This window comes from Aedes aegypti, chromosome 3 (genome assembly GCF_002204515.2).
Source record: "Aedes aegypti strain LVP_AGWG chromosome 3, AaegL5.0 Primary Assembly, whole genome shotgun sequence".
NCBI lineage: Eukaryota > Metazoa > Arthropoda > Insecta > Diptera > Culicidae > Aedes > Aedes aegypti.
The window spans coordinates 173914888-173937865 of record NC_035109.1 but is presented as its reverse complement, the minus strand read 5'-3'; the positions used below and the strand labels follow the sequence as shown (position 1 = coordinate 173937865).

At 40.3% G+C, this 22978-nt stretch overlaps 3 protein-coding genes and 2 long non-coding RNA genes across 6 annotated transcripts; 2 read left to right on the top strand and 3 right to left on the bottom strand.

Annotated features, from left to right (window-relative positions):
• The first annotated feature begins 22 nt into the window (after positions 1 to 22).
• On the top strand, positions 23 to 1414 carry LOC5567160 (programmed cell death protein 6). Its single transcript, XM_001651540.2, has 2 exons — positions 23 to 170; positions 232 to 1414. Exon 2 carries the CDS (start codon positions 247 to 249, stop codon positions 769 to 771), a length of 525 nt encoding a protein of 174 aa, XP_001651590.1. The 5' UTR covers positions 23 to 170; positions 232 to 246; the 3' UTR covers positions 772 to 1414.
• A 1417-nt stretch (positions 1415 to 2831) lies between these two features.
• Positions 2832 to 5537, top strand: LOC110677790. The gene is made up of 2 exons (XR_002501196.1): positions 2832 to 5173; positions 5242 to 5537. It is a non-coding gene; the product is annotated as an uncharacterized LOC110677790 (long non-coding RNA).
• Positions 5528 to 6680, bottom strand: LOC110677789. Its single transcript, XR_002501195.1, has 2 exons — positions 5861 to 6680; positions 5528 to 5799 (listed from the first exon to the last, which is right to left on the bottom strand). It is a non-coding gene; the product is annotated as an uncharacterized LOC110677789 (long non-coding RNA).
• A 173-nt stretch (positions 6681 to 6853) lies between these two features.
• LOC5567161 (single-pass membrane and coiled-coil domain-containing protein 4 homolog) lies at positions 6854 to 7699 on the bottom strand. 2 transcript variants are annotated; one of them, XM_001651541.2, is made up of 2 exons: positions 7530 to 7699; positions 6854 to 7376 (listed from the first exon to the last, which is right to left on the bottom strand). In XM_001651541.2, exon 2 carries the CDS (start codon positions 7328 to 7330, stop codon positions 7148 to 7150), a length of 183 nt encoding a protein of 60 aa, XP_001651591.1. In that variant the 5' UTR covers positions 7331 to 7376; positions 7530 to 7699; the 3' UTR covers positions 6854 to 7147. The 2 variants fall into 2 exon arrangements, with proteins under 2 accessions (XP_001651591.1, XP_021704977.1); XM_021849285.1 differs by lacking the exon at positions 7530 to 7699 and adding an exon at positions 7457 to 7476.
• Positions 7700 to 18753: 11054 nt separating this feature from the next.
• LOC5567162 (mitochondrial import inner membrane translocase subunit TIM14) lies at positions 18754 to 22951 on the bottom strand. Its single transcript, XM_001651542.2, has 3 exons — positions 22862 to 22951; positions 22560 to 22799; positions 18754 to 18978 (listed from the first exon to the last, which is right to left on the bottom strand). The coding sequence occupies exons 1-3, from the start codon at positions 22862 to 22864 to the stop codon at positions 18865 to 18867; spliced, it is 357 nt and encodes a 118-aa protein (XP_001651592.1). The 5' UTR covers positions 22865 to 22951; the 3' UTR covers positions 18754 to 18864.
• Positions 22952 to 22978: the final 27 nt, after the last annotated feature.

The following is a 22978-nucleotide window of genomic DNA, read 5'->3' as shown; positions in this document are numbered from 1 at the left end:
GTTACGAATACTCAGTTTGATAACGTAAATAAAATTGTATCGACACCTGTCAGCGTTATCGTCACTTCTCGCATCAGATGAATCACAACGTCAGTCGAGAAAGTTTGTAAAGGAATTTCCTTCCTGGTAGTTTTGTAATTTCACAAGTTCTTTAGTATTTTCTGCCAACCGTGAGTACCTTTTTTTGCAAATATTATAGAACTATTACCTATCGTGTGTATTTATGTTTAGAAAACAAACGGCACAATGTCGGGCATGCCGGATCAACAATTTCTGTGGAACATTTTCCAGAAGGTGGACCGCGACCGAAGTGGATACATTTCGGCTGACGAGCTCCAGCAAGCACTGTCCAACGGGACGTGGAATCCCTTCAACCCGGAAACGGTCCGGCTAATGATAGGGATGTTTGACCGGCAGAATCGGGGCAGCGTCAGTTTTCAGGACTTTGGGGCACTCTGGAAGTATGTCACCGATTGGCAGAATTGTTTCCGCTCGTTCGACACGGACGGTTCGGGAAATATCGACAAAAATGAGTTGAAACAGGCTCTGACGGCTTTCGGGTATCGCCTCTCGGATGGAATTTACGATACGCTGATCAGGAAGTTTGATCGATACGGAAATGGAACGATTCTCTTCGACGATTTCATTCAATGCTGCGTAATTTTGCACACACTGACGGCGGCTTTTCGGCAGTACGACACGGATCAGGATGGGGTGATAACGATTCACTACGAGCAGTTCCTCAACATGGTGTTTAGCTTGAAAATTTGATTGGGTAAAATCTAAAATTCCTTTCCTATTGATTGCGGCACTATCGAAGTACCACTAGTGAGTAAGCTGAACAATTTGCAGAGCATAAATTTAACTAAGATTTTTACATCTTTGTCGATTGTTATCTCAGCTAGTAAACCCTGTGAATGTGAGTGTTTAATCTTAATTGGATCAGTAAACTTAAAATCTGTATTGGCCCTCAAAACGATTAATAAAAATTCAAGTTTGCATACTCCATCAGATAAAATTTAACTACCGTAAAATAGACAAATCGACGGGACACATGAGCGCACTATGATCGATGAATTAAACGAAACAGTTGTACTTGTTACCCCCTTCTATACTTAGAGCCTACCTTGCATTCTATTGTGATAAGATGTCGCACTCATTTAGATAACTGATAACACATTTTTGCTGTTTCAAATTGGCTGCTGAGGAAAATAGCATATGCTTGGAAAAACCCCTTTGAGCGTTATGTCTGTTTGTCTGTGTAGAATGGTGGACAATTATCACACTATTGCGTGTAAAAACGTACAATCAAAATAAACAGTTGCCAAACTATGACTACAAGTCTTAATGGATCAAGTTATATATTCTACAACGCAAGTAATTGTACCGAGAAATAAAGATTTTTTTACTATAATATGTACTTTCTTTATTCTATAGATAGAACATTGCTACCTGGGTTAATTCTACGAGTGGCGTGAGGTGAGAATTGTCGGTCTTGTATAGCGAGGTGACAATTCTCGACTCGAGTGAAGTGAATCTCCATTTGATTTACACGGCGAGTAACTTCACTCAAGTCGACAAATGTCACCTCGCTACACGAGACCGACAATTCTCACCTCATGCCACTCGTAGAATAAACCCAATAGTCTTCCTGAAGGGTATATTCTTGATTTATGTGAATGAAATATATTTTGTAATACTAGAAGATCGTATATTCAACTGGGCTCATTAATCATAAGGACGAATGAGCTAGAATAGATCTAATTTGTATTTGTTGTGTCTACCTCTTTCTGACGTCATACTGTTCTCTGTATAATGACCTTGGTATATTTAACTCTATTAATCCCCATTAAAAGCTGCCGAAAATACAATAGCAGGGCTGGTAGCAGTCAGACAGCAAAATAATAGTGACCTTTAGTGACCAAAATGATCGAAAAAGCGACCAAATAGTGACTTGAAAACTACAAGTATTTGTCATAAAAATGACTAGAATTGAAAATACGTTCTATGTGTGTACTATTGAGAATGTAGAGAACTGCAGTAATTTTAAATCTTTCTCAACAGTTATCTGTCCGAGATAAGCTTGATTGTCATAAATGGTTAAAAAGATAGCGCATTTGGTATTTCATTTACCATATTTTACGAGACGAACATTAGCTTAATATAGGTTACTATGTTATATAGTCTGAATTCAGTTTCTGAAGTAGAAATGCAAAACGAATTACTTGAAGCATTTCCTAACAAATCTGTGGAATAAATCGAGGGAAAATTTTTGGTTGTATACAAAATTGTGAATGAATTTCAGAACATTTTGAAAAAAAAATCCTGACGGGACGGGATTCACTTCACTCGAGTCGAGTCGATTCACTTGGGAATCTGACGGGACACTCTCCCACCTGTTTAACCCACCCCACCTTAAATTCTTCTGTGTTCTTTGTTCTTTCTCTCATTCTTATTTGCTATTTGTTCTATTCTACAAGCATAGGAATTCTTCGCAGCTATTCATATGCTTATTCGGGTTCATAATAATCAGTCAGCGTAACCTATTCAAGGGCCAAAAATCGCATGCATAAAATATATTTCGTCAAATATCATCTAAAGGAGTGGAGATATCGCAATTTTGAGGTGATTTTTTGCCCTTAAGGGTCCTAAAATCACCAAAACACGCTAAAAAGCATACCAAAATTTTTCAGAGTTCACTAAAATGGGAAAACTGCACATACGCCCTTTGCGCCACCTCTAAACCTTCACCAAAAATTTTCATTTTTTTACAGGATGTTATTTTGAGACCAATGATCATTTTCCACTTTGTAAATCTTGACTACGGAAGCTTTTTGGAAATAAGCCCCACCCTAGTGCGTCGTGTATCAGAAAAGTTTAGGAACCCTTGTATTGAGGTATCCTTAGAGAAAATCATGTATGCAGGGCTGGTTGTGTTTGAAAAAAAAAATAAAAAGAGAAACAAGAGGTAAAATTGCCATATTTTTATGATTTGCCGCTTGTATTATTGTATGTATTTTTTCAAGATGTTTTCCAGCAGGGTTGTTAACGTTAATCAACGATAAACGCCGTTAACGTTGATTGTGCTCTGGATCAACGTCAACGGCGTTGCGTTAGTTTTCATTGTTGTTAGCGTCAACGTTAACGTGTTTGCGTTAAATCAACGTCAACGAACACCGCTAACCCAAGCATTGATTTTATGATTCGTATAGGTACTCCGAGAATGTTTCTAAACTTCAATAAACAACACGTTTCTATGCCAATACCTTGTATCCATGGAAAATTGATGAAAAAAATCTAAGTTTACAGTGCATTGCAATTATTTGGCATCCAACAGTCAGCCTATTTGAACGTCAGTTTGTGATTATTTGGGAGAACTTTTACAAATTGCAAAGATTTTCTTAGCAATAATGTACCCTAAGACCTCTCGCCGTTCCAGTAAGCCACAACAAAGGGCTGAAATCTTTACCAGAAAGCGGCTTCCTCTGCCTCCAGCCAGCACACGGCGTCCTATTTTTACCCATCCACCAACCAAATGTTTCTGAGTAACCGCCCCCAGGATGACCCGACTTGTCATTTCCAAATACAACTTGTTATTATACCCTAACATACCATGGCAGACACAAGTTTTCATAGCAATCGAAAGTGGAAATGGTCGTAGAGCAAATTATCCCACTTCCGAGATTGTGGAGCTCTAATTTGAACAGCATTTTTCACCAAACCCGACTACGAGAAAGTCAGTTAACATTCTATAAAACCTGTAATGAGATCAAGCTTTTTTGTTTCTTCTTCCAAATAATTGTTTTTGAACATGACATGTTGAAGTGTCGTAAGTTTTATATTTTTTTAGATATTAGAATCATCAAATCGTTAACGTTAGAAATAACGAAGTCGTTGACGTTAAATCAACGCTGTACGTTAACGTTATCGTTAAATTGTTTTTCAACGCAATCAACGCAATCAACGCAAGCTTCGGTAACCGTTACAGGTTAACGTCAACGAATTAACGAAACGGCGTTAATCGTTGATTAACGTTAACAACCCTGTTTTCCATGATTTTCATCAAAAGCAAATATAGGTGTTTGCCTATAGAATTCATTTCTTGATTCTCTGAGAAATAGACTTTTTGAAGAATAACATACTCTAGAGCAGCATGCTGCCTTTGCCTCTTTGCGAAGCAATCAGAGAGTCAACGAAAAAAGAGCGAATCTTTTTTGCTAGTTCGTCCAAGATTTCAGTTTAGAAAATTTTCGAGAAAACAAACAATAATTTCTCCAGAGAAAGTTCCCCTGATTTACTCCAGCATTGTCATTCATTTTTTACAAAGATTTCAACCAAGAATTTCTCTGAGGTTACCTTTAAAAGTTACTTCAGAGATTCGTTGCATGATTTTTCACAGAAAGTAGCAGAAATGCGTTCAGCTATATTCCAAGGAAGTTCTCAAAGAAATTTCCCGAGATTTGTTTTGTAGGGAATTGTCAATGACATTTTTCAATACGTTATAGGAGTAATCTCTGATGAAACTTTTGTAGAAATTCCTGATGAAATTTTGCGGGGATTTCTGAAAAACTACCTGATTTCTAAGAATGTCTTGATGTATTTGTAGTGATTGGATAATAAATTGAATCACCTGGATATAATCCTGTAGGATTTCTACTTGCATTCCTTGAAGAACATTGAACAGAATCTCCTAAGAAACTTGTGTAAAAATGGGAATAATTGATGTAGTGGTTGCTGGTGTAAAACCTCAAATGAAATATTGAAAAATGCAAGGAGATTTGAATTGGAAAATTACTTAAGAAGTTTTTGGAAGAACTGCAGGATTAATTCGTGCATAAATGTTGGGCAAAATTACTGATAAATAATGGTCAAATTTATTGAGTTCCTCTATACAGAAGAGTTTTATGTTTCTTAGAATAGTCCAAGGTATCTAAAAGGGAGGTAATACAATATGTCAAATTGCTAAACCCGCCATATTGGATAAGCATACGACAACTGGCCACTTTGTTTTCATGGAATCATCCAGCATGCCATGAAATCTAGTCTGCTTTTTTTTCTGCACAGTTTGTTTTATTTGGTACACGAACTGAAACGTCATGGATACTACAATGGAAGTAAAAAATTGTACAGAAATCAGTTGGAAGCTTTCTAGGATAATGAAGTTCTTTTATAGGTATCCTAGTAAAATCAAAAGTATACTATTTCTGAAGATATTAATCATCCGTATTCGAAATCTTTCAGGGCACCCTCAATTGGTTTTGTCAATCTAATGCTTGGGATTTCCTAACTGTAGAAGAAGTTGCATCGGACAGAGATAACCGGAGAAATAGAATGTGAGCAAGTTTCACCGAGAAACGACTACGAAAGTTCAATGCCTAAACACGACCCGATCAATTAAATACTATTTGGTTTATTCCATTGGTTCATCAATAACATTAATTTGTTTCATCACCGTTAGTCTTAGATGTTTTATCTAGTGTTAAGATTTCTATCCAGGCAAATAAAAATGAATGAACTGCAACAATGCTTTAAATGAATGAGTTGAAACTATCTTTTATTCTACACAGACAACTTAATTATAATAAAATTCTATTGCGGCTCTTGATACTTGGCGGAAGATTTTTTTTTGCCATATTGCTTGCTTGTTCTGTGATGACCGACCATGGTATTGGTCACAGGACGATAACCACAATTGGTTTTGCTATCTACCGTTCGAGAATCGATGAAAACCCACACTACGGATTTTAGTGCTGGCAATTGTTTTCCCGCAATCTCTATCTGCAAAAAAAATTATGGCGTCTAGAATAAAAAAATGAGGTTTAATCTCAGAGATAATGAAGCTTTATCCTACTTGCCTTACCTTATGGCACACGCAACAATCTTGCATATTAGAAACATCTCTATGGATACGAAAGAAACTGATAAAGGGCAAAATACAAAAACATATCGACAGCTCGCCGACTCGCCAGCTGTCACTTTTTACCCCCTCCGGGTTTACCACTCCCCGCATCCAGTGGCTGCTTAGATTGCTGTACCTGTACTTTCAATATACCTTGGAATAGTCCTTAACTACCTAGGAAGAATTTTGGAGCAATTCTTAAAATAAACCGAAAATGAATTCACGAAGGAATTCATATGAAAATGACTGAACAAATAACTGAATTAATTTGCATATGAACCCTTGTAGGAGTTTCCAAAAACGTCTAACGAATTTCTACAAAAACTCTGAAACTGTATTTTATTAAAAAATTTCTAAGAGAAATTTTGATAAATTTTAAGAGTAAACCTCTTTGGAATTCCTGGTTAAATATTATACAGTCGACTCTCCACATCTTGATATCGAAGGGACCATCGAGATAGGGAGAGATCGAGACATAGAACATTTTTTTATGAATACTAGATCGAAAACCATTTCGTTACCAGGAAAACTAAAAATGAACAGACGTCATTTCGTCTTCGAAAATTGTTTTGAACCCCTAAAATTAAGTCTAGTCACCTTTGATAAGGGGCATATCAACATACAGAAAGAAAATCGGGAATTAAAATCACATCGAGATAAGGAGGATATCGAGATATAGATAGTGAATACATTATGCAGAATGAAAGGACCGAAAAATCATCGACATAGGGAAAGATATCGAGATGTGGAGAGTTGACTGTAAAACAGAATTCACTGCAAGGAAAAGGGGAAAATATAGACTTTTTAGAGACTTGCATTAAAATAGAAAAATAGGAATAAATTTGTAAAAAGATACCTGCTACTTAATTCTAAGAAAGTCAGTCCCTACCAACCCGTATAACTTAAAAAAAATCGTAATAAATCAAAGGTTCGGATCCTACGAAATCGACACTGTTTTACAATTTTAATTATACTGTTTTATAATATAGACTCTTGTAAACTTTGTACATTACATTGCATTTACTGGGCTTTTTTCCCCTTCGTCCCTGTACATGAGTGGAACGAATATGATTTAAATAATTGCAATGCATCTTCCGTCCGGTCATAAGATTAATAAAGCACAATAAAGTGTGGAAAATATTTCCTAGTAAAAATAGTTTTCTCGATCATGTTCCGGAATATCGAATAGAACAAAAATGAAAATATTGCAAAAATCGCTCAAGGTAGACAATTAGAACATAAAACATCCTACAACTCCTCAAACCGGGGACGAGTTTTGAGGAACACGTAAACCACAATACACATCAGGAAGACCCCGCAGATTGGAAGCACAATCGTTTTGAGCTGCTGTTGTATTTTAAGATTCTCCTCCCGGCGTTCCTGCTTTTGTTTGCGGGTTTCTTTGGTTTGTCCTCCGCGTAGTTTTCGCATCTTGTTGGGCGGCTACAGTTCCAAAAAAGCTGATTGATATTCAAACCTACAAGACAATAAATTGCGAGATAAGATTACAATAATCTCAAAAAGTGCCACGCTGGAAGATTGAACACAGATGAATACCGGCGTAATAAAGTTGTGTCGTGTTGGAAACAATGCCATGGAAAAAATTGAATTAAAATATTCGTATACTTACCTCAAGAATTGGAAAATAATGCAGAGGAATGAAAGTTCTAAGTTGAACAGTAGTTTTTGTTATTTCCAGAATTTTACGTGCGATTGTTTTCGTGATGTTCAAACGACTAGCGTTTTTTCGTATGGGGGCGGGTGAGAAAACTGAAAACTTTCGCTTCTCCGAGGATGACTGACGCAGACGTCAACGTCAAAACAGCGTCAACCCAAAAAATAATAACTGCTGTAACGTCTATCTATTTACATTACAACACTAACGCATAACAATAGTAACGCTGTTTTTAGTACACACAGTACTAGAATAGTTCGATAAGAGAATACAGTCGACTCTCCATAACTCGATATTCAAGGGACCCTCGACTTATAGAATTGGCTTGTTTAGGGGTATCCTGTTTTTTACATATTCTGATTCTACGTTAAAAACTGAGCGAGAATCCAAAGTTTCATAATTTTTCGTGCTCTGAAACTATTTTTAAAACCCGTTTGAATTTAATATGGAATCCGCGTTTGAATCACCCCTCGCCAAATTTTACTTCGGGACGAGCTGTCATTATTGTCGCACTGCCACCAAGCCGGATCGCGCCAGTGAGACTCGCGACGCGCCTCAACTCGCCGCATTTTGAAATTATTTTAACATTTACTTTATCACAATTAAGATATTAAAGCGCAATAAAATCATGTCACACTAAAAAAAATGTGCTCTTTCGATCAAGCTACAAGATACTGTGAATTTTTCATCACTAAACAACCCAATTATCGGTTTATAGAATAGCCTCAAGGTAAAAAATACTTATAAATAAATTAGGCTGTCGACATGGATGGAGACACCATTATCTATGGTAACATGGCATGTCCATAGTCTGGTTTATGCGTGGTAGGGTGATCAAAGTAATTTGGACAGACCGTTACGAGTATATAATTTGGCCATTTACGGCAAAATCAAATGGAGGTGGCCAAATTATATACGTGTAACGCTCTGTCCTAAATACATGTTTTATGTATTTTGGACACGTATATAATTTGGCCACCTCCATTTGGTTTTGCCGTAAATGGCCAAATTATAAACACGTAACGGTCTGTCCAAATTACTTTGATCAACCTATCATTCATTGTCCGTTTCTTATCCTACACTCAGGCAAAAGTACTAACGAAGTTCATTATTTTCATTTATGTTTGTTTGCCACAGGAAATCGGTAAGCAACTCATTACTTCGCCTTATGAATTAATCCAAATTATGCCATTGTGATATCTTGCTCATTCCATAGACCAGCATTATGAACATAGACATAAAATTTCATGGATTCAATACTTCTGCAGTATGAAGTACATTACTATTCATAACGGAAATTATTATAAACGGTATGCTATTCAATAGGCATATTGATGAAATTTTTGATGATTTTTTTTTCGACGTGCTGAGAAATAAATTATCCAAACTTCAGAAATTCGACATTTAGAAATAGCAGTTCGATTTTTCTAGTTGGTATGCGAATCAGACATTCGAAAAATGTACAATTGATTAAATCATAATTATTTTGTAAGCTGTGAGCAGAATCATCATTCTCTATTTATTGAAATATGCTTTTACAAATAATGTAATTTTTCATTCCCACAAAAAGTGCGTATTTTCGTTTCCAAATACTTGTTTCCTTTAGTAATATTATGTAGGGTGATAACGGTAGCGATGATTTTGAGGTTGGATATTCTTTGAATCACTCATGTTTCGTCCAGCATTTCTCATTTTATATTGTAATCTCCAAACTGCCGCTGAAAAATAAAATTCTTAGCAACTCCAAATTCGTTAATATATTCACTAAAATATTACCCTTGCAAATATCGAAGAAAATTGATCAGGCGTGAGTAAGTGAATCCGCAATCAACTTAAGCGTTTCCAATTTCTACTAAGTACGCTTCTTTACGTTTTCATAATAACAGTCTTATAACTTTTTCACACTAATGACAACAATAGAAATCGTAAGGCGCACAATGAAATTTGTAATTGTACATTAAGCTCAATTTTTTTTTGATTTGGATTATCATTTTAATGGAAATGACTAATAAAATCAATAAAAATCATAAGGCACGCATTGAAATGTGTAATTGTTCATTAAGTTTAACTTTAAAGGATCTCGGTTATCCGGAACACGAAAAAGGCACGGAGTACAACTGACTTAGGAATAATTTATTTAAACGAATTTAAAAGTGACCGTTCGCGTCACGTGGTTGGTACAGACTGAATTCAAAATTTTTCACTCGACGAGGTGGAGAGGCGATCGATTTAAAAAGTCGCCGCCTACTTCGTTTTCACCCCCTCTCGATCGTCTACTCCTAGTTTCTTCCTCAGGGCTTCGAATCGACCAGCGTCCAAGGCTTTGGTGAAAATATCTGATAGCTGATCCAAAGTTGGAATAGGTTCCACTGTAAGGTCGCCTGTAGCAATATGGTCTCGCACAAAGTGGTGTTTTATGTCGATGTGCTTGGCCCGTTTGCTTTCGAGATTTTTGGCCATCCCAATGCATCCTCTGTTGTCCTCGAAAATCGGAACGGGTTTTACGGTCTTCATTCCAAGGTCGCCCAAGAGTCCTGCCAGCCAAATAGCTTCAGCTGCTGCAGCGCTCAACGCTACATATTCTGCTTCGCTCGATGATGTGGCCACAGTGGTCTGTTTCTTACTGGACCACGAGACGGTATTGCCGAACACCTGGAATAAATATCCACTAACTGATTTTCGATCTTCAATGTCCGCGGCCCAATCGGCATCAGCAAAGCCTACAAGCGGCTTAGCACGTTCGTTGAACTTCAGTTCCAGCGTCAAATGCTTCGAGCCTTGCAGGTACCGCACAACTCGCTTTAGTGCAATCCAGTGTTGCTGGCCGGGATGCTGCTGAAAACGACCCATATAGCCAACCTGGTAGCAAATATCTGGACGGGTGGACATCATGACATACATGAGGCTTCCCAAAAGTTCACGGTAAGGCTCTTCAACAATATTTCCTTCATTCGCTTCAAGTCTCAATCCTTTCTCCATAGGTGTTCTCGACGGATTGCAGTCTGCCATGCCGAACTTCACCAAGATCCGCTCGATGTTGGCCACTTGCGACAGCTGCATAGAACCAGCATTCCGATCGTAACGGATATTGATTCCAAGAAAATGTTTCATCGCGCCACAATCGGTCATCTCGAAGACTTGTGACAGCTTCGATTTCAACCCCTGAATTTGCTTCAGATTGGTTCCAACTAATAGCAAATCGTCGACATACAGCACAAGATACATCGTATCGTTACCGTCTTCACTGAACCAAGTGTACAGGCAGTAATCGTGCTTCGAGCGCACGAATCCAAGCTTCAAGAGCACTGCATTGAACTTTTCGTTCCAGCAGCGGGGTGACTGCTTTAGACCATACAACGACTTCTGCAATCGGCAAACCATTCCAGGGGGAGCATTGACGTCGTCAGGAACCTCCATAAAAATTTCCTCGCGCAAATCGCCATGAAGAAATGCCGTTTTTACATCCATCTGGTGGAAGTAACAGCGCCGTTGGACGCCGACAGCAAGGACCGTACGGATAGTGGTGAGCTTGGCCACAGGAGCGTACGTCTCCTGGTAGTCCATACCAGGCTTTTGTAGAAACCCCTTGACGACAAGCCGAGCCTTGCACATAACTGTGTTTCCACTCTTGTCCTCCTTCAAACGGAAAACCCACTTGGACCTCAGTGGTTTCACCGACGCCGGACGCTTCACCAACTTCCACACCTCGTTGGACTTCAACGACGCCAGTTCAGCTTCGACAGCATCCATCCAGGCTGCACGATCGTCACGATCTGCAATTTCGCCATACGCAGACGGTGGTTCTGTCAAAGGGGACATATTACCAGCAGATGTTGCTCTAAAGCCAGTAAAGAAATCCAAAAACTTACCTGGGAGCTTGCGCTCCCGTTCGCTATGCCTCGTGGTTGACTCCTCACAGTCTCCACTTCTTTGGTGCGAAGGGAGAGCGCCAGGATTTGAAACACCGGTTGGTGCCATTTCAAACTCGTTGTCGCTTGCGTCGTCGAAACCATGGCATTCATCTTCGCTAGAATCGGATTCCAGCACGTTCACAGCATCACCATCCTGCTGTTCCCCCTCTTGCTGGTAACGTAGGTTAATGATCAATGGAACATTTTTATCGGCGTCATCTTGTCCATGAAACGGGAAACACTTCTCGTCGAATTTCACATCTCTCGCAATGAAGACCTTTTTCGCTGCACGATCCCACAGACGGTATCCGTTCGGGGCATATCTGATCATCACACCTTCGCGACTTTTGCTGTCCAATTTCTTACGTTTCTGATCCGGCACCCCCAAACGCTTTGCATCCGAATACACGGAGCTTTCCAAAATCTGGCTTCATATTCAACCAGCATTCCGCAGGAGTCACGTGTTCTTCCAATGCGCTCGTTGGACTTCGATTGAGCAAGTATGTAGCCATCAGCGCTGCTTCCGACCACAACCTTTTCGGCGTGTTGGAATCGATGAGCATCGTCCTCACCTTTTCAACCAACGTTCTGTTGAAGCGTTCTGCAACGCCGTTCTGCTGCGGTGAGTAGGCAACAGTCGGCTGCAGCTGGATCCCTTTGCACTTGTAGTACTTACGTTGCTCGTTGGAACAGTACTCCCTGCCTTGATCCACGGTTAACTTGCTGATTTTCTTCTCGAAGTGGGTCGTCGCCATTGCTTCGTACTCCTTGAAGCACTCGAACACCTCCGACTTCTTTTTTATCGGATAGATAACGGCGAAGTGAGTGCAGTCGTCGATAAACGACACAAAGTACCTGGACCCGTCCCAGGCTGGGGGATCAATCGGGCCACAGACATCAGAGTGAACCCTCTCCAATAGTCGTGCGGCACGTTTTCGACTCCCATCAAATGGTTCTCTGCACTGCTTTCCAAGAACGCATGTGTCACAGAATCCGATACGTTTTGGCTCCGGATTCAGACCCGTCACCATACCATGCCGCACCAGTGTATCCATGGCATGCTGGCTAGCATGGCCGAGTCGACGATGCCACAAATAACTCACCTCCGTCGTGCATATGTTCGCTGATTTTTCCACCGTTTCCAACTCTAACTCGAGCTCATATAGATTTCGCCGTAACTGGGCAACGGCGACAACATCACCGTCGTGCTTCATCACGGCCTTTTCGATTCCATGCTGTCGTGTGAAGAGCACATCTATACCTGCATTGGACAGCTTTTTCACCGAAAGCAGATTACTTCTCAAATCTGGTAAGCACACCACGTGCTGCATTTCGAACCTCACACCTTGCTTGGTGATACCTCGCACAACACCTTCGTACTCACCGACAAGTGTCACGCCATCCTTGGCAACATCGACGACAAATGGCTTCTCGAGCTTGCGCACCTCTTGCAAGAAACTTCGGTCATTCACCAGGTGGTCGCTACACCCGGAATCAACGATGAAAACGGCACTCTCTTTCTCATTCGCTGACTCGGTTTGGTTCACCATGAAGGTAACGGATTTACCTCCCACAACAGTATTAGCGTTGCTCTCAGGCTTCTTGACCCAGCAGTCTCTCTGCATGTGGCCAGTTTTTCCACAACGATGGCATTTTCCATTGAACTTCTTCTGTTTCTTACCGCCGCCGGCTCCACCAACGAACGCAGCAGATTTTTCTTCAATCGAGTAGTCCGCTCGATCGGCGCGCTTCGACTCCTCTCCTAGCAACCGTTGTTTGACGGTTTCCAAGGTGAGCTCTTTTTCGTCGATGTTTTCTAGAGCAGTCACCAGCGGGTCGTAGCTGTCTGGAAGCGTTAGGAATAATTGGGATACCAGATCGTTTTCCTCCAAATTTGCTCCTGCAGATTTCAGCTGACGCACCAGCTCGTCGAACGACGCAAAATGGCTCCTCATCGGCGCCCCCTCCTTCATGCGTAGCCTGGCCAGCTGTTTGCGCAAGAGAGTCTGGCTGGCTACAGACTTCTTTGCAAACGTGTCCTCCAGCGCTTTCCACATGGCTTTCGCGGTCGTTTTGTCCCGGACAATTCCCAGGCAATCGTCGCCAACGAATCCGACCAACAAGGATTTTGCTTTCCGGTCCGTCTTCAAGAATTTGTTCTTCGGCTCACCTTCTGCTTCGGGCACGTCCTCCGTAAGCGTCTCCGCAACTTCCGCAGCTTCCAGGAAAAGTTGCACTCGGAACCGCCAATTTTCATAATTCGTTCCGTTCAGCTGGGGAATTCCAGCACCATCCTTCACTGAAGTGCCCATAACCTAAAGGATCTCGGTTATCCGGAACACGAAAAAGGCACGGAGTACAACACGAATTTAAAAGTGACCGTTCGCGTCACGTGGTTGGTACAGACTGAATTCAAATTTTTTCACTCGACGAGGTGGAGAGGCGATCGATTTAAAAAGTCGCCGCCTACTTCGTTTTCAAACTTCTTACTCGATTATAATTATCATTTCAATGGAAATGACTAATAATAGCAATGAAAATCATAAGGGACGCAATGAAATTTGTAGGCGTTCATTATATTCATCTATTTTTTCCATTATGATTCCCATTTCAATGGTATAAAATCCATATGAGCCTTTTAAAATATGCTTTTATAGATTTTTCCAGGCTTCATAAGGGAAATTTTATGAAGTTCGTTAATTTATTTGCCAGAGTGTATCCTTTTGCACAGTACTTATGATCAGCGTACCGACCATTATTAAATTAAATGCACTGCACCACTTATCGCATAACTTGTGATCTCGTTCTAAAAGCCATTGGTAACAGGTTATGTAGCTTGTTGTTACCGAGCAAACGAATGGATTCACACGTTATTCAACAATGCTATGATGAAGAGAAGATCCTCCTCTGTTTCCCAGTGGTGATAGTTTTCATTCTGGCCCATTCATTTGCTTAGAAACAAGGTGCTACGCACTCGATTATCAAATGGCTTTTAGGGCGAGATCACAAGTTACTCATACGATACTCATTCATCTCAAACGAGAAGTGCGATCTTTTTTTACCATGCCGACGATATTCGACGCTTCAATCAAAATTACCATGCTACATGGTAATCTTGAGAACAATGGGTTACATACATGGTGTGATTCACTACTCACCGCATAGTAACGCACATGCGCTAATGTCTATACACGAAAAATCGCTAAAAGGTAACGCGAAAAATATGTGTATGGCGAAAAGCATCTGACGCAATATTTCTCAAAATTGCAAACTATTTTCGATAAAATATTTGGTACTGGTTGTGCGTAAAGATAATGGCTGTCACGCCTACCAAATATTTTTTCGATCAATACTTCCATTCACAAGATATTTGAAGCTCGGTCTTTCCCCATACAAAATAAAATGAGAAAACTCCTGCTGATCAACTGTGGACAAGAGCAAAGCAGGTGATCCATTATTTCTCAAAATTGGGAACTTTTATGAAAATATATTTGCTACCGGTTGTACGTAATGATAATGACTATCACGGCTACCAAATATTTTTTGGATTAATGCTTTCATTTACGAGAAATTTGATGTTAGGGTGTTTTATGTATTTTGGACAGAGCGTATATAATTTGGCCACCTCCATTTGATTTTGCCGTAAATAGCCAAATTATATACACGTAACGGTCTGTCCAAATTACTTTGATCACCCTAATGATAGCTGTGTGGTACCTGTGGTAATGTGGTGTACAGAATCTGTATTATGAAAAACTTCGTGCAGGTTGATAAAAAATATGAATGCCAATACTTTTCAGTGTACCAAACACGGGCACGACCGCCCAAGCCTTTTTTGATCAGTGAAAGCTCATGTTGACGATCGAATCGATGCGAACACGCACAGCATACGGTTGTATTAGTGAAAGCGTCAAGCATGATCGTGAAGTGAGCTGAGTGGAAGGATGAAAAAGAATGAATGAATTATGTATGCGTGAAGAAGAGAGATGCATAGTGCGCATTGAAGGTGTTTGATGAAAATTAGAGCTTCAGTTTGCCAACAGATTTTGCCGTGAATGCGCACCATTCACATATGTGGAGTTTTGTGTGAGGAGATTCGGCCGACAAATTTCGGTTACCACAGTACAAACTAAACATTTGTCAAAAACACCGTTATTAAGCGGTTGAATGTTGTGCTTAACATTACAAATGGTAGAAGACAAATAGTATATTGGTTGTGATTTTCACGGAAGATTAGACAAAGTATTGTGCATTCAGATTAACTTTAGGCAGAAGTTCATAAAAGAAATGAAATATCACCAACGAAAGTTCGCCGAAGTTCAGCGAAGTGCTACGCCGACAAAGGCATTCCTTATGCGTCGGCGAAGCACTAAATTAGAATGCCGACGCCGAAGTTAGAACTGCCGAACTTCTAATTGTCACTCGAATTGTCAATAATTTGGACAGACCGTTACGAGTATATAATTTGGCCATTTACGGCAAAATCAAATGGAGGCGGCCAAATTATATACTTTTAACACTCTGTCCAAAATACATAAAACGCCCTAACTGATGGTAAATACATTTTCAAACACCATTTACCCTTCATCCTTGATTTTAGTCACTGCCAGATGGTTTTGACGCAAGAACATGATCAGCTGGAGCGTGAGAACAATGGCTATGACTGTAAACATCGGAGGACCAGCTGGTTTTGTTGTCTAAACAAGACCAGCTGGTGAGTCGAGAACAAAGAGAAAAAGGTAAACACTGGGCTGTTAGGCATTTCACAACGAAAATCTCTCTCTTTCGCTCTTCAACGAAACTTAAAAACAATGGTGCCAGTACCTGTCAACTTTGACAGGAACTGGCACCGTTGTTTTTAGATTTCTCGGAGGAGGGAAAGTGAGCGATTTTCTGATGACGTCACCGTGCAATGGGTAATGGCCGGAGTAAACAGTGATCCATCACTGTGGGTGATCCGTAACTGTGTGGACATGGTATATTTTGTGAATATTTCTTACCAACTATGGATTAATAACAGTATGAGTTGAATAGTTACTACGAAAACATTGTATCTGTTATGTCCAAATAACTAAAAATGAGTCTTTATTCATTCTCGCAGATGTTAATCCTTCACAACCTGACGAAGAAAAACAGCCAAGTTGATAGAGGCATTATCACCACGTTTTGTTGTTCAACTCACCATGCACATGGTATTCCAAACAAGAGTTAGACCAAGTTTCCCCAAATAAGACTGATTTTTAAATAGATATCTAGTTATGAAGAGATATTTACCTATCACTTGACATCGACTAGTGGAGATATTGAGTAATAGAAATATCGACTTATAGAGAGCACGATGTATGGACATATGAAGGGATGGAAAAATCCATCGAGTTATGGCCGGTACGCTGATCATAAGTACGGTGCAAAAGGATAGGACAAGAAACGGTCAAGGAATGATTCCGCTACCGAAATTACTTGAGCTGTACGCTGCTGAGAAGTAGAGCTGATTTCATAACATCGCCTGCTGTACAAATCAAATGGAGCTGTCACTTTTCCGTACGGAAAAATGTGCCGCTCAATTATTCCGAAAGTAAAAGTGCATTTCGCTCATACTGGATCAGCTGTCAAAATGACTTCGGTAAAAAGGAGAAATTTTACTTGAGCCCTTTACATTTCAGGTGCATACTATACGCATTATAGAGTATATCGAGTTGTGGAGAGTCGACTGTATATTGTCGCGCCGCCACCAAACCGGTTCGCGCCAGTGGGGTTTATTCACAAATTTCATAACGCCTAAAATGGCCATTTTTGAACCCCACCCACCCCCTCGTAACGCTTTTTGTATGAATATTCTACGAATTTTGTATGAGCTGTAACATTTTGGGGACACCCACCCACCCCCTTCAGCGTTATGAAATTTGTGAATAAGCCCGTGTGACTCGCGACGCGTCTCTACTCGCCGCATTTTGAAATCAGGCTCTGCATTCTTACCAAAGACAAATTAAAGACCTTCATGTCCCTTGCAAATGCCCAATATTTTATGGCTCATAAGGTAATCTAGAATGCCGTGAAAAGTTTACTGCGATGTGTCAAACTTGGGTACCTTCTGCACTACCGAGGGACCAAACCAAATGAAGTGGTACCCAATCTGAGCCCGAGTGCGACGGACCTGTTCTTACGATGTTTAGCTTATTCAGGCATTACATTCTTAGCTTAATCTTGGCATTACGTTCCTACTGGGACAGAGCCTGCTTCTCAGCTTAGTGTATTTATGAGCACTTCCACAGTTATTAACTGAGAGCTTTCTTTGCCATTGGCCATTTTAGCATGTGTATATCGCGTGGCAAGTACGAAGATACTCTATGTCCAGGGAAATCGTTTCCTTTACGAAAAGATTCTCGACCGGCGGGAATCGAACCCACGACCCTTAGCTTGATCTTGCTGGATAGCTGCGCGTTTAGCGCTACGGCTATCTGGGCCCTTATGAACACAGCGCACTATTAAAATATTAGTCGCGAAGCTTGAAGATTGAGAAAAAAAAGTTTGTCCATATTGGCGGGCTGTCACAAACACCGAACGGCGCACATCTCAGTTACGACGCGTGCCCCAAATCGCCGCGTTCTGAAATTATATATTGTGCTCTGCAAGAAAAAAACACGGGATGCGATTATCTGAAAATGTCGATATATTGCAATTTTAGGGAAAACTTTCCGTTTTACGGTTCAATAAAAAGCTACCGCAGCTGTCACATCACTGATTTCCACTGGTAAATCATCAGTAGGCTTCAATGATACCTTAGATACCATCTTGATGATTGTTGTTAGTTGCTATTTTCCATAACATTTTCTCTTTCAAGCATACTATGATTGAATTGTTTGCTTCAATGATAGAATGATTTCGAAGCCTGCGGTAGAACTTTGACAGCTGCGGTAGAACTCTGGGGCTACCGCAATCCGGAATTTTTTCTTAATAACCGTAATACTGTCGCAGTGATAATAAAAATCACCAAATGTTTAAGAATCTGATAATTTGGTGCTTGAAGAACGAAAAATCCAAAACAACTTGAATTTTGACGTTGCGGTTGAATTGCGCGCATATTATCTGCGCGTTACCGTCGCCACTGGATGTAGATTTAAAATGAGCGCTGCTATATTTTTATCGTGACGCTTCATTCTTAAAAAAAATCGAAAGTATGCCATGCAAAATCTAGTTTCAAAATGAGTGCCAGAGGGAGTATATTTCAAGACGCTTTTGCTTTGATTTCCGAGACAAATAATTCCGTATGATTTATAAGTCATTTTCACAATTTATTAGAATGCAACCTATAATATTTGACATTTTCTATAACAAAAATGAATCATAAATATGTACACTGGAAACCATCAAATCACTGTTTATTTGGCGTTGTCCATGAAATCTTTAGCTTCGTTGATCTTGGCGGCCAGATAGGGGGATCCTCCTCTGTCGGGATGGTTCAGGAGCATAATTCTTTTGTGTGCATCTTTGATCTGAAAAATAAAATAAAAAAATATCGCTCTCAATAATTTGAAGCCACAGTGGGGATTCGCTTGTGGGCCACGACTGCCTTCTAACTAACCAATCCGACCCGTTAGTCGGGACGACTGATAGCTAATGAAAATGCTCCTGACTCACGCATCTGGAGAGCAAATCGTCACGAAACGCACATATACATGAAAATTTCTCGCATAATGACTGGTATGCTGATCACAACTACCGTGCAAAAGGATAGGACAAGAAACGTTCAAGTAATGATTCCGCTAATTACTTGGGGCTTGTTCATATATTTCATAAAGCTAAGTATGCTGTTTCGCTCAAGAAAAGTAAAGAAATTCCTTGACTGAAAGGGTCAAGAAATTTCCTGCAGAGAGTCCCCTTTGAAGTGACATTTCTTCTCAACTGCGTACTGCGATCAGAAAAATGTGATTTTCTTGACCATTTCTTGGAAGAAATTTTCCACGTATCGAGATAGGCGATTCCTTTTCTTGTCAGTAGCAAACCGGCCTTAACGCTAAAATTGGTCATTTTGGACACCCGTCCACCCCCTCGTGACGCTTTTTGTATTGATAGTCTACTATTTTTGTATGAGCCGTAACAAAGTTCAGACACCCACTTACCCATTTCTTTAGCGATTTCTTTTCAGCAGCAATTAGGCTTTAAGCTAAGTATGCTGTTTCGCTCAAGAAAAGTAAAGAAACTCCTTGGCTGAATGGGTCAAGAAATTTCCTACAGAGAGCCACCTTTGAAATGACATTTCTTCTCAACTGCGTACTGCGATCAGAAAAATGTGATTTTCTGAACCATTTATGGGAAGAAATTTTTCAAGCATCGAGATAGACGATTCCTTTTCAGTAGCACACCAGCCTTTAAGGCGAAGTAGGCCGTCATTGAAATAGGCTAGGAGAAGTGGATGCACAAGGATGAATCTGTCATTCAAATACTTGTCAAATTTCATACAAAATCTACTTTTTCTCAGCGATAAGTTCATCCCTCATTCATGCTAGGTGAACCACTTAACCTAGCCTACTTGTACGTGTCGTTGATGATTGTTGCTAATTCATCTCACGATTTCGAATCAAAGAAAATCAGTTGGTTTTGCACTGACACAGCTGAAAATGTATCAGCATATTTTATGCATATTAGCGCGTACGGTTATACTTTTTCAAGTCAATATAAACTATTAAGACTGAGTTTTATCACTTTGAAATGCAAGCTGAAAATTCATCATTGTTGCCAAAACGAATGCCGGGCTACTTAGCCTTAAGGGGGTTTCGACGTTATGAAATTTGTGAACAAGCCTTATGGACTTATCCACGGTCTTCTTTTATTTTTGACTTTTTTATTCTTTTCCGTAGTAAATGCGGGCCGTGTTTACATAAAATGACATCCGTACCAACATCCAGTGAATTAATGTTCACCGGATGAACATTGAGTGGATGAATGCGCAGCGAAATTGTTCATTTTTTGTAAACAAGGCCCGCAGTAAAGGTTTTCTTCCCGCTGGAAGTTGCGGCGTGACGTCATCGTAGATTAGTTCATGGAGATTTTAATACGGCAGTGCTCTACTTTTGACATTCGACCGAGTGCCTTTCAGTTTGGATTTTTTGCGACTTTTCCCACCAGCAAACATCCAATGTGTGTCATAAGTATAACTCGATATCGAGTAAGGAAGAGTTGGCTATGGACCGATGCACGAGTTCACTATCTGACGTTTGAGCGGTGCTGTGTTATTTATTGTCGGCGCGGTAAAAAGTTAGAAATGATTCCTCGCCGAAGTTGGAATTTTCTCAGAACCTATGGGAGATACCTAACTTCGGAAGTGGTGCATTCGATTCACATCTGGATGCACTTGAATGCGCCCTACTTCCGAAGTAGGGAATCTTGCATGGATTCCGAGAAAAATCCAACTTCGGCGAAATGCATTTTCTAACGATTGACCGAACATACAATACGTGACCATGGCAACGAGTGAATTCCGCACCGCTCAAACGTCAAATTAGTGAACTCATGCATTGGTCCATGGACCAATGCACGAGTTCACTAATTTGACATTTGAGCGGTCCCGTATTCACTCGTTGCTATGATCACGTAAATAACACGGCCCCGCTCAAACGTCAAATAGTGAAGTCGTGCATTAGTCCATAGCTGGGAGGGAGGCACCGATCAAAGACAAATTAAAGACCTCCATGTCCCTTGTAGTTGCCCAAAATTTTATGGCTCATAAGGTAATCTAGAATGCCGTGAAAAATGTTCTGCGAACTGTCAAACTTGGGTACCTTTTGCACTACCGAGGGACCAAATGCAGTACTAGAATTGGTACCCAATCTGAGCCCGAGTGGGACGGACCTGCACCGATACTACACACGAAAAATGAAAAAAAAAACTTTTCCAAACTGCAAGACAACTCCAGCTCCCTAACGACAATCAAGGCAGGCTTGGGGAAAATTGCTAGTTTTCATTTGTTGTGCACCTTCGATCTTTCTGGACAAACATGGGAAAAGGGTCATAGTTTTCTGTGTTTTTAATTTTCATTTTTATTTGTTTGCTCTATCAAAATTAAATATGACATCGTGACATTGCTTTTGGACTTCCAGGAATTGAATTTCAACCGATTGTTGTCAACTTGGATAAAATTCAAAAATATGTTTTGATAAATTACGCGCTTTTTCATGTTTGTCCACTCTTTAAGATCCGGGCTCACAGTGACAGTTCGTGACAGCAGAAATCTCGAATCACCTTGACGTACAGAAATTTTGTATCGGTTTCTCCCTCCCAGGTCCATACACGGAGACGGAATTCAACTCAATTTTGGGTTGTTTCAACGCAATTCCGTAGTTGAGCCCAATAACTCAATTTTGGCTAAATTTCCAAGGTCCCCACTAGGTAGTTTGGCTTTAATTACATTAGAAAAATATACTCAATTTTGGGTTGATTTAACGCAAAATTGAGTTCTTTCGACCCAAACAATAGAAAAGTTGCATTTACCCAAATTTGGCTTATTGGGCCAAAGTACCCCCATTGGGTAGATGCAGCTCTCTCTATTTTTGACAACATTCATGTGGGAGAAAGAGAAAACCGAGAGATTTTGGGTTAAAAGTATAATCGATATATTATGTATCCGGTACAAATCAAGACCAACATTTATTTATAATTATTGTTTTTTTTTTCGGGCCCCATGCGTCGCAGCTAATATGTGAATAGTGCGCTGTGTTCATAAAAATCGTAAGAATGCAGCACCACACTTAAAAACTGATTTCAAAATCGCGTGAGTTGAGGCGCGTCGCGAGTCTCACTGGCGCGATCCGGTTTGGCGATGCGACAATACTTAATTTTGGGTAAACTCAAAAATTAGGTAAAAATATTTCTCCGTGTAGTATTATTGAGTCAACTCAGGCGGCATCCACAAATTATGTAACGCTCTAGGGGGAGATGGGAAGTACGCTCAAGCGTTACGACTCAGAAGTCATCTTCCTCTTCTCAAATGGTCCACGGACCACTGGTTGGCAATCACTGTCATAATGTTTTGTTACGCAATTTCGAATGCAGCATCCGTCATTCTACTCTTGTTTACCTTAATCTTTGATGCCGACGGGCTGACTCCCAGAATGAGAGCCGCCTCCCGTTTGTTCATCTTCGGATCGAACCCGCCGCGATAGTACTTGGAGTTGGCCATCGATTCCGCATCGAATTTGGGCAGGCTCTGGAGCGCTTCCTGCATCTTGCTAGCGGCATTTGGCATCTGTCTTAGCAGTGCCCTACCGCCAAATCCAAGCGCTGCCAGTCCTAAACCGGCTAGGATGATTGATCCCGTCTAAAATAGGTGAAGGGATGCTTTTGTAAGAATTGTTTTTTAGTTAAACTGTGTAAAATTACCATTTTAAACTAAAATATAAACACTAAACCGATTAGTTGCGAAATTACGATCTGTTTGGAAAACGTAAACAATCATATGACAGATCGATGACAGAATGTCTGACATAAGGAAATGCA

What these genes read in the sequence shown, in the direction of transcription:
- LOC5567160 (XM_001651540.2), top strand. Translation starts at nt 247, where the DNA reads ATGTCGGGCATGCCGGATCAACAATTTCTGTGGAACATTTTCCAGAAG.
- LOC5567161 (XM_001651541.2), bottom strand. Translation starts at nt 7,330, where the DNA reads ATGCGAAAACTACGCGGAGGACAAACCAAAGAAACCCGCAAACAAAAG.
- LOC5567162 (XM_001651542.2), bottom strand. An exon ending in CGTCGGCATCAAAGATTAAG is followed by an intron (nt 18,979 to 22,559) that starts GTAAACAAGAGT and finishes TTTATTTTTCAG; the next exon opens with ATCAAAGATGCACACAAAAG.